This window comes from Vulpes vulpes, chromosome 15 (assembly GCF_048418805.1).
Source record: "Vulpes vulpes isolate BD-2025 chromosome 15, VulVul3, whole genome shotgun sequence".
NCBI lineage: Eukaryota > Metazoa > Chordata > Mammalia > Carnivora > Canidae > Vulpes > Vulpes vulpes.
Genome location: NC_132794.1, coordinates 83,267,938 through 83,279,502, shown reverse-complemented (window position 1 = coordinate 83,279,502; position 11,565 = coordinate 83,267,938). Strand labels below are relative to the sequence as shown.

At 42.4% G+C, this 11,565-nt stretch overlaps 1 protein-coding gene across 5 annotated transcripts in view; it reads right to left on the bottom strand.

Moving 5' to 3' along the window:
- Positions 1 to 5,565: 5,565 nt before the first annotated feature.
- The window catches only part of PCGF5 (polycomb group ring finger 5), a 117,981-nt gene continuing 111,981 nt past the window's right edge, over positions 5,566 to 11,565 (bottom strand). For all 5 annotated transcript variants that reach the window (XM_072739491.1, XM_072739494.1, XM_072739493.1 and 2 more), the window contains one exon: positions 5,566 to 11,232. In XM_072739491.1, coding sequence (XP_072595592.1) covers positions 11,185 to 11,232 — 48 coding nt within the window. In that variant the 3' untranslated portion in view covers positions 5,566 to 11,184. The remainder of the gene's footprint in view (positions 11,233 to 11,565) is intronic.

Below are 11,565 nucleotides of genomic sequence, written 5' to 3'. Positions count from 1 at the left end.
GATGCTACACAGGTCATATTTTTGAGATTAGTGTTACAGGAAGGGAGGCACAGGGTAAAGTAGCAGAGGCCTGAGAGGGGAAGTGTGCCCAGGACACAGCTAGTAAGTGTGGAAGTGGGAATGAAATCCCCTTGGTTCTCCTCCAGGGTCCCTGCTTATTTCCTTGTCACCAGCCCACTCAACCCCAGGGTTTGGGGCTGCCTCAGATGGAAACCCCCAGTGGTAGCTCTGAGATCCTCTTCAGTGAGCACATTTTTAAGAATCAGAAGGAGATACTGTCCTTGGGTTGTTTCCACCTCACTTATTGGTCAGCGCGGTGGGAAAAATTTCTAGAACACCTCAGCGTCTCAACTTTTAACCCAACTGCTTCTACATGAAGAGTTAAGAAATAAAGGCAGGTTGATGCCAGTAGATTGTACTGAGCAGCCCAGAACAGCTGGCACCAACCTCACCATCAGGGAGCAGAACCCTCTGCATTATATGCAAACTCTTGCAGCCCTTGCTTATTCCATCCCGGTCCCTGTGTGAGGCATTCTGCTCCTGGACTCTGGTGGTTCAGACAGGACTTTGCTCTTTCTTCCCTTAGGCATGCCCTCTGCTCTCGGGGTGGGGGTGGGGGGCAGTTATTGGAGAGTCTGGCCTAGGCTGGTATCAGGGCTGATCCCTCAGTCTGTGCTGAGCCTTGCAATGCAAAGTGGGGTGCAGGTAGGGGCTTTTTTCCTCTGTTGGTGCCATCAGGAGCTGCATCATGACTGATGGGCTGTGTGTCACCTTGCCTGTAGACACGGTGACCATGAAGAGATCTGTGTTCTCTTGGGAGCCTGGACGGCCTCTTGTTCCTTGGGACATGAAAGGCATGAAGTAGAAGAGAGGCAAAAGGAGGAGTCTGCTCATAACCAGTGATCATAAACTACTCAAGGTTTCTGTTACCTGGTGGGCCATCCTTCCCATGCTATAGGAGTTAAGGAGGAAGGATTTATGCCGAGGTTTTTCTGGGGAGTGAGCTGGGCTGTGAACCTCATTCAAGGTGGAGATGTGGAGGGTGTTGCCCCTTCCATCCAGGTCTAGTGAGGGTGGGGTGTCCATAGCACCCTTGGAAGGCTCACTCTGTGCTACTGTGCCATGAGGACATGTTGCCTTGAGTTGACACACTCAGAGGAATCCAAGGGCCAGAGGCCATGTCTCTCTCAGGCCTAAGGCATCAGGACGGGAACGAGAGAGCGAGCTACTGCCAGGCTAATAAGAAACACAAACTCCACTTTGACAGTGGGTCGATGCTGCATGCCTGCTTGGGACCCTCTGAGGGACCTGCACTAGGAATATCGGTGAGGAGCCACGAACAAGGGATCCTGCATAAGACCACCTCCTGTGGAAAGAGAGAACCAGCCAGTGTGGAAGGTGAGGGTCACCGGGAGCAGCCCACTGAAATCAAGGCATGGCCTGTGGCAAAGTGAGTGGTGGCTGAAGGGTATGAGGGATCCTGCAAAGAACCCAGAAAGGTCGCCAGGAGGGGGAACTTTAAATGTCAGGTCCAGCTTGCTTGGAGCCGGCTTACAACCTGCTCTGCTGTGCTGAGTTTCCCACTCCCAGATGGGGGACCCAAACCCAAGAAGGAAGGAAAGGAGGGAGACGGACCACCTTCTATTTTTGGAAGGAAGGTGACCCTTTACCGGGGCCTAGTAAGGAGCAGGATAGGAGTGTAATCTTGCAATGAATGTTGAAGCGCTGATGAATACACTTAAGTGGCCATTCTGATTTCTGAATTGAGTTGGTGTTCTGGATTTCAAATGCACTGAAAACATCCTGGGGACTGCTGATGTTTTCATCCAGTGGAAGGGGACTGTGAGCAACACAAATAAGTAGGTGTTTTAATTACATCTTGGGAGTTCTGCTAGTTGAATGTCACATTTGCATCAAGGTCTCGTTGGCCTCTGGGAGGATATGATGTGTTTACCCCTCTTTCAGTTGATCAGTGGAAGCTGAGCTGGCATCGGGCTGTGTGTCCTTGCATTGTTCTGGACACCTGTGGCAGGACAGGGTTGTGTAAGGCTGGGGTTGGGGGGAGGGCAGGGCACGCAGGCTTTGCATGCCCACCCTGGTTATGAGCAGACTCCTCCTTTTGCCTTTCTTCTACTTCTTCCTTCCCTGGGAGGGGAGGATGGGCAGCTCCTGGGGATGGTGTCAGGGCCGGTGCTGGGGGCAGGGCCGAGAGGGTCAAGGGCAGGGGGCGGCACTGGGAAGGCTGGGTGCTGGGCAGGGGGCGGGTCCTGTAGGAGCTCTGGCCAGGGCCCTGGACAAGGCTGGAGGCTTTTCAGGATCCTTTCTCCCCTTCCCTCCATATAGGAGGTCACCCTGCCCTGCCTCCCTGTCCCCCACCCCAGTGTTCCTGCAGGACAGTGGGAGCTCGGCGGCCACTGTGCTCTGCTCCACTGCTGCTCCCTTCGCTGGGGCTGGAGGAGGGCCGGTGTGTGTAGGGAACCCGCCGGAGTTCACTTGGAGCAGCACGGCCAGTGGCCGCCGGTGCCTTCTGTCGCTCTGACCTGCCCTCCTGCTCTAGGCTTTGAGCCTGCTCCCCTTTCTGTTCTAGGCCCCATACCCTTAACAACCTGCAAAGCTCCCAGGGTGACAATTTTAAAATATAAAAAAAGGTGTTAATCCCCCGTTTAAAATCCTCCTGTTGGGGATCCCTGGGTGGCTCAGTGGTTTAGCGCCTGCCTTTGGCCCAGGGCGCGATCCTGGAGTCCCGGGATCAAGTTCTGCGTCCGGCTCCCCGCATGGAGCCTGCTTCTTCCTCTGCCTGTGTCTCTGCCTCTCTATCTCTCTCTCTCTGTCTAAAATAACTGTCTATCTTAAAAAAAATCCTCCTGTTCTCAGAGTAAAATACAAGTTTCTAAATAGGGCCAGAAGGTACTTCTGGGCCCTGACCTCTGCCGCCTTCTTTTCAGAATCCTCCTGTTGCTGTTTTGTCACCCCTCGCTGGCCACATGGCTTCCTGCAGGCGGCTGGGCTGCAGGGAGCTCTCCATGCTCCTTCTTGCCCTCGGGAACATGCTTCAACCCGTCCTTTACCTGGCTCGCCCTGGCTTAGCTTTCGGTCTTGGCTTAAGCATCATTTTCTCAGAAAGGTCTGGACCTCCCATTCTTAAGATTATTTACCACTGTGTTATGTATTTCTTGTGTTCAACTTCTCTCTCTCACCTGTACTGGAAGCTCCATCGGTGTTAGGGGTGGCACTCTGGCTTGCCACCTACATTCCCTGAGCCTGGCACAGTGCCTGCTCAAAATATGGTGGGTGCTCAAAGTAATGTGTTGACCATAGGGGTAACCTGCCTGCTGTGTCGTCTCAGGCACACTCTGGCCAGCAAGTGTTTACCCCCTAGGCGAGGAGCCTGGAGGGCCTGAGCACAATCTTGTCTGGATGCCTCCACTTTCAGACCCCAAGAGCCGATGCTTCTGAGAGCAGAGTCGCCCTTGAACAAAGAAAGGCCTGTGTTGGAGACCCAAATACATTCTGGTGATTGTGAGTTATTTAGACTCCCTTTTACAGCATCAAAATTAGGCTAAAATAGGTTTGTTCTGCTGATTAAATGGGAGGAAGGACATCTGTAAAGTGTGCGAGACCCTGTTCTGGGTCCTTTATATATTAGCACGTTCAGTGGGAACAAGTTTTGGGAGCCACCGTGATTGGAACAGCTCTCAGTCAGCAAGGTTTGAGTTATTTGATGGCATTTAGCTCCCAGCAAGTGAGGGAGAACACTGATGTAACACTGGGTTGATCTGCAGATGAGCAGATGAGAAGAAACAACGGGCTGTCCCTTTGTTTCCTCTGGCACTGCTGAGCACTTTCTGGGCCATCTCATTCCCCCACGAGCCCATGGAGTCGGTTGTCACCGTTCTGCTTTACCATGAGGAAACAGACTCAGCCGGTTAAGTAAACTGTCAGAAGTTACACAACAGAACGAACTGCACTTTATGGGGCATCCCATGCCCGTTATGGGCTGAATACTGTCTTCCCAGATTTATGTTGACGCCCTAACTTCCCAGTACCTTAGATGGTGATGATCTTTGAGATAAGGTCTTAATTAAAGGGGTGATTAAGTTAGATAAGGTGCTGAGAGCAGGGCCTAATCCAGTATGGCCCGTGTAATTATGACAGGGAGCGACACCTGGCCACTACTGCCAGCACTGCCTCCGCTTCCTGGAACCCGGATTCTTTCCCTGGTGTTTGATGGGTACCAGTGAAGATGCAGATGTGTTGTGTGAGGGTGAGGAAATGCAAGGATGACTGTCAACACCCCTCCTAGAGCTCAGGATCTAATGGGAGGACAAACATCAGTTCCTGTGCTTTCGATAGAAGTACTAAGTGTTCCAGAAGAGGAAGAGTCTGGATAAGCCTGCTTGAGTTGCTGGGATCTGAACTGGGCTGTGTGAAGGGAGCAAGGCTTTGGTCTGCAGGAACTGGTGGTGATGGTTTGTTGCCGGTTTTTCTATTTTCTGGACATGATTCTCCGCTGGACTGTTATGGTGGCAATGCTGGCAACCCAAATCCATGGCAGGAGTTCAGTCATCCAGTGGACTTCTATGTGGCTTCCGGCAAAATACTGCCTGCAAAACCCCCTGGCCACACAGAAAGCAGAGGCTGGCCCCATCTTTTCAGGCCTTGAGGGAGCGCAGGACTCCTCCACACCTCAGTTCTACACCAGTGAGAAGATCAGTGAAGAGCCTGTATTGACAAGACACTTGTCAGAACTGGGGGGGACTGTGACCCCCTTTCTTGAGTGGAAGTTTGACAGAAACTGATGAGGTCACAAACCCATTCGTTTTTGTCCTCGGAGCATGGGGTTGACTCTACAGTCCTCCAGGTTTCTCTGAGACTGGCACAGCAGGTAGGGGAGGCCATGTGCCTGAGTCCTGGCCAATGACACGTGACAAAAGTAACGTGTGCTGCCTTTCTGCGCACTTCCCATGCACGGTCCTCCGTGGTTTTTTCCCATCTTGCAATGGCCTTGAACAGGATGAGGCTAAAAGGAAGAGGCAAACCATACTCAGAGGCTGCTACCTTCCACCTCTCCTTCCATGGCCTGGGGTTTCGAGCCACCTCCACTTCTAGCTAGTAATATCAGACAGAGCTCCGGTGCCAACGGGACAATGGGGGAGAGAGCTGAATCACTGTCACACCCCGACTCCAAGCCCTGACGTTAGCCTAGTTTGAACTCCTGGGGCAAGAACACACAGGGGTAATAACACAGAACTGTTCTCTAATGGGCCGAAGAAAGCAGTCTGGCTTTCAATTCACTTGGGCATTTTTTTGATACTCAGTTACTTTCAAAGGGTTATTTAGATTTGATTAAGCTAACAAAATAAGAAATTGTTCTAAAGCATATGTGTGTGTGCAGACCTCAAGTATTCCTTGAGGGGCAGCCTACTGTCTTAAAACTAAGCAGCTCAAGAGTCTTGAGAGAGTAGCTATGATCTCAAATATTCAACAAATTTTAATAAAATTTGCTACAGTAGAAATTGAGGCTGCAACCTACAACTAATATTGAAGATGACAGACAACAATAAATTATGCAATCAAAATTTTAATAACAAAGATACTATTTTTAACATGGTCAAATATACTTGGCTAAGTCCAGATTTTAAAAAACAAAAGAATCTAGCCCAACGGTACAACCATACAGCTTTTATACAGAACATTCCATTGATCAACAGAAAATACATTTGAGCACAAAAATAAAAAATATTTAAAGAGAATCTCTAAGCAGCATTTTATTTTCTGCAAAACAGACATATATCTTGTACTGATTAAATATCTACAAGTGCTTTTCCTTTACAAAAATACATATATTCTTAATAGACTAAGTCATTAACAATGACCTGGTAATCTTTCACTTCAATTTGAATGATTTATAAGCTAAATCTTACAACCACAAAAAGGTTTTTATTTGTATTAAGATGTTACCACTTTTGACAAAAAAAGCTTAAAATATTTTATATTTCAAAGGAAAATTAGCAACATAACTGTACAATAGATTCTATGATGGTTTTATTTAATGTGAGGGCTGCTCGATTAAAAACTGGTGCTTTGCTGTTGCGCTGCCAGGTGCAGGAGCGCAGCGGAAGGCTGGCGCCCTCCCACAAGCTCTTGTCATGGGCCGCAGCTTCGTAAGGACACTTAGGCCCCCATCCCCATTCTAAAAAATACAGCAAAAGAAAACCGAACCCCCCAAATGTTAGGCTGATCCCATTACATTTCTAGTGTGTAGAACTTCTGCTCCAGTGGCCTGAGGTGAAGTCTAGGGATAGATAATCTGTTTACTAGCTCTACATTGCCCAGGAATATTTAATCTTCATTTTGTTCTAGGTTAGTTTCTTACGCCACGAAGCTCTGAAAGATGGAAGCAAACTAGACCCAGTATTTTAACATCTCTGTTTCACTTGATTCTATATTTAAAGATAAAGGCATTTCAGATCATTGTCTCAGTATTGAATCCTAGAAAAAGGGGCATAATGGGTATACATATTTGAATGAACATTTAAAATATATTTGTTTAATTTCATAACTTTCTGAAAAGGAAGTACTCAAGCATTTTAATTCTATTTGCAAATACAGTAAGGATAGTAAACATACTACTTGTGAAGACTAAAGGAAGAGAATCATTTAAAATTATTGGGAAAATGCCTTTGCTTTGAGAAGAAGAAAACCATGAAAATCTTAAATGTATATTTAAGCACATTTTAATGAACTTTCAACCTGATGTTTTTCCACTGAAATACTACATGTAGAACTAGGTATATCAAGTAAATCCAAAACTGGTTGGTTATTTTGTGCTTTCAAAGGGGTTTCTGAGCTCTTCTTTAATATTTTTCAGTTTTTCATAGACCAGATGTGGCATACATGTTATGTTCCTTATTGCAGGGATATATATCTATATCTTAAAAGTATTACTAACATTTTCATGTTTTTGTTTCTAGTCCCAAACATTAAAGTTATGGCAAACTCATTCATTTTTGTAATTCCTATAACTAACATCTCGGTATAAAGCTTAGCCTGCTGGACAATTCCTTATGATAAACCAGAGTATGTAGCAGAGTGCATCCGAGAAGCTTACCCAGCTACCAGAAGGACTGCATCATGTGAGCCTTACCTTCAAGATGGTGACAGGGTAAGCTCCCAAGGAGAACGGTGGGAGGGCAATGCTTAACTTGATGTATACACTCTTGATCTGGGACCCATTTTGTCAAAGTTTGGCTATATGGCTAAATTCTAATTACAAAGTAATCACTGAGAAATAGGCCAAAGAGTTACTTTTTAAGGAAAAAAAAAGCCTTTACTTATGTAAATCCAATAGAATGTACTATTTTCTATACATGTAAGCATGGTCAGCATTTCTACCAAAGTCTGCCTTTAATAAAATTTCTCATGTTAAGAATCCAGGAACTAAATAAGCATAATTTTAATTTATATGGGCTGCATGAAATGAATTAAGGAGCTTCTCAAATTAGAATTAAAATCTCCATTTCAGTTTTCTTTTCAAAGGATCCATTTCTTCCACTTGCATCCAAGGGAAAGCCAATTGTGGTGTTTATCTCTTTCTCATCTTTGAGGATTTCCTAAGACCTATCAAGTGGTACTGGGAAAACAAGGGACATATTTGAAAGGAAGTGTGTTCTGATTATTGCAAGAAAAACCTCCATTTGATTGATCTCATCACAAAAATCAGCTTCAAATCTTTCTTTGGTGATATTTTAGCAGTTACTCAAGGTTATTGCCTAACTATATAAAATTAAATTGCAACCTAAAAGATTCCAACCTCCAAACTGTTAAAATTCTCTGTCTTACCATGGTTATTAATGAACAGTAGAAGGTCTTTGGTGATCTCTATTTCTTATGAAAATCTTTCAAAAAGAGATTACTCAAACTTATGAGTGCCTAGTTAGATACAAAACCATTCATAAGAGACAGGAACAGATAACTCAAAATTTATGCAGTAAATCTAAACAGAAATGCACTTTAGCAATGAGGCACTTTCTCTTAAATATTTCAATAAAGCTAAACAGTTCACAATATTATATAACACACTTTTCCCCCTTATAGAGTTGCTTAAATTTAGATTAGAGTATATAAGGTAGTAGAGCAAACTCATTACATTTATAAAATGTGGCATATTTGTATGGGACGTATTTCCAATGAATAAAGAGACTAAAGAAATACACTTTTAGGAAAGTAATTAAAAGACATTACCCAAGGTACCTGTATCCCAGACTGAATGACCTTATATTACCTCATCAATGAGCCTTTTAGTTTATTTTCTTATACTTCTTAACAGTGTTTCAGTTAATCTAGAGAAAGGGCCGTATTCTGATTTTTCTATTAATGGGTCTGTTCACTCCAGCTAAAGTGGTATCTATGGACCACAGTCTTATATCTGAGGTTCCTTGACTCTCTGATGTCTCTGATATCTAAGGCAGAGAAAGCAGATTATAAAATCTTTTATGGAAGTAAAGTTATTTTGAACAACAGATTAAAAAAATTTTAGTTTGATTCTCCAATTTTGCAGATTCAGATGATTATTTCTATAAGTTGTTTATACAAAGAGATTTATTAGCACCCTAAGTTTATAAAATGGACCACAAAAGTTGCCTGTATATTTTTTCTGCATCTGGTTTCTTGCAAATTCCATAATCTGGCTTAGGGGATAATTAGTGTATTGCTTGACATGAAAGTAGTCCCATACTTAGAAAATTATAGTTGAATATACCAAAAGAGGTTTGTTGAAGAAGTCTATGGTTCTTAATAGTAACACTGTATTACTTGGGACCATCATAAAATGTGCACCTTTCCCTAACTTGTAACTGATGCCCTTCTTTATGTAAGGTTATCTTTCACATGTTTTGGCACATATTCCATTGCATTTCAATAAAAATGTTAGCGTGTTAACATTGAATAAAGGAATTTTATACAAAACTATTCTCAATCCCATAATTGCTTCCTATATATTTCCTTGGAAAATAGTGAAATTAAAGGAGTGGAGGCAGCAACAGGCCAAATTTAAAGAGATCAGGTATACAAAACTCATTTAAGGCTCTAAGTTTTGGCTGGGGACCCAAAAACACGCAGGTCTCATTTGTGGTTTTTAAAAATGCACTCTCAATTAATTTTGAGTTAATTAACTTCCACATGTAAAGCACTATTTTAATCACTGACCTAGATGTGACACATTCATAATTTTAAAATTTCTTAGGGATGTCAGGGAATTGGGTTTCATAACACAGCAAAATAATTTCTGCATCTGGAGAGTAAATTGTTTTTGGTTGAATATAATGATCTGTTCTAACCGTTTTTAAAGTGTTAACAAAAATCTGCCTTTTAAATTCTGCTTTTGAGTCCTTCCAGGCACAAACACAATATAACAAAATGAAATTCAGAAAGCATTGCCATAACCTTTTTCACAGACGTCAAAACAAAAACAGTAGAAGACTTTAATACTGACTTTCTAACTTGAAACAAAGACACATGGAAAAGGTAATTAGGAAGTTTCAGACTTTTATATGTTGTGAAATGCATCAAGATTTAGCTGTATTTTGTTTTTTAGAGTTAAACAATGTTATTTCTAAGAAGCATTTTGATATTCAGAAGGCATTATCTGTGATACATTTTACTGGAAAATGTAGCACATCTACAATGTATACAGTATAAAAACTATGTGTGTACCACACAGATTGTGCTCGTGTCAGATTTCTAAAACAGAGTTTTCCTAACTTTCAAGATTTTTCCTAAGTTTCAGAGGTTAACTTGTTTATTTTGAAGCAAGTAATAAAACTTAATTTCCAAAGAAGTTTTCTGAAAACAACTGTAAATTTTAAAAGGTTTAAAATGAAATTCTTCATGTAATTTAAGGTAACAAGACTTTCTTTGACTTGCAGACTAATCTCAAAATGAATGGAAGACTTATTAACAAAACTGCAAAATCAAGGACATTATCACAGCTCTGACCTTAATGAATTTATGTATAAAACAATCCCGTTTCCCTCTGATTACTACAGGATCTAAAATGAAATATCCTCAAACCATTAATTTTGGTTAGCATATTACCTACTATACTGCATTTACTCTATTTTATGCATATGGTTTGGAAATGTGACAGGTAACTAACAGTTTTAATTAATAATTGCCTTGAGACTTCTGAAATCCATAAAATGGTTAATGTTATCTTCTCTAAAAATCCTAATACTTAAAATCATCATTACCCTCTGCATGCCACAATGACACTCACCTAAGGCCAACTTAAAAAGAGAGACACTACTTGTTAAATGGGAGCCACAATATAAGGATGCATATACAAAAAGGGCTACACAGTGACGTTTCATGAAGCAGCACCTGCTTTCATAAGGCATTATGAAAGATCGACCTTACTGATGCATCCATTTTGTTAGAGTAAATGTGACCAGCTGTTAATGTCTCGAATGGGTATGAATTGAACTTCAGGTCTCCATGGAGTCACACACATGTTCAACCTGGAGGGCTAATGTGCCCTCCTGTGCAACTGGTAGACTACACCGCCGGAGGACTTAAAATGTCTACAGCTATAATGTGCTCTAATGATAAGAATAATTGGAATTCTTTCCCAAAGACTTGAACACTCAAGAGTGAACTATTTTGCACACAAAAAGCTTACTGAGAACAGGACAGTGGCTCACAAACCACTCTTCTAAATACTTTCCCATACAAAATAACTTCAAGATACAATAATTATTTCTTGTACAGTACTCTATTTTAAACAAAAATTAATAAAATATTAAGTATGTGAAAACTGCAACACCACACAGATTGAGTCATAGTACTAGTGTAATCAAACATCAGAACAGTCTCAGGACAAGCAAGCAAGATATGCGGGAGGCTGAATCATGGCTGCACACCTAGCTGATTTCAACCCTGGCTTGTATGGTACATGGTGAGACAGCACAGATACCTTATGCGGGTGGTTCAGTAGCAGAATGGCACTTGGTTCACTCTTAATAGAAACAACATAAATGCAACTGACAACTTAGAGACAGACAATGGCCTTATTTGCATGCTGAAAATCTGGTTGTGTCCCTCTCGTCCACACACCGTTCACTGTGCGATCTGTTGATGAGTAAACAAAGTGCAGGATTCATCTCAGTGGGATCAAGGCCCCTTGGTCTAACCGAAATCAATTCTTGGTCGATACTGCAATACCATGGGGTAGGACTATAAAATAGAAACATGATGATGAATAAGACTGTGTTTATATGAAAACAATAAAGATTACATATGAGATATTAATGCAGGGTTATTACTTACAATACTTCCTGGTACTAGTGATTATGACAATTAAATAGAGATAGTTACCATTAAAATTAATTTTAAATTGCTATTTTTTCAGAATCAGTCAAGTTTTCCGTAATATGTAACAAAGTCAAGTTCAAAGTCTCGCTGATGTCACACTAGCTGGGTGTGTGACTTACTACTGTAACACGTAGGGAGGGGCAGGGCCAGGGGAGGCCTGAAGACTCTGATTCTGCATAAAGGCATTCATTCAAT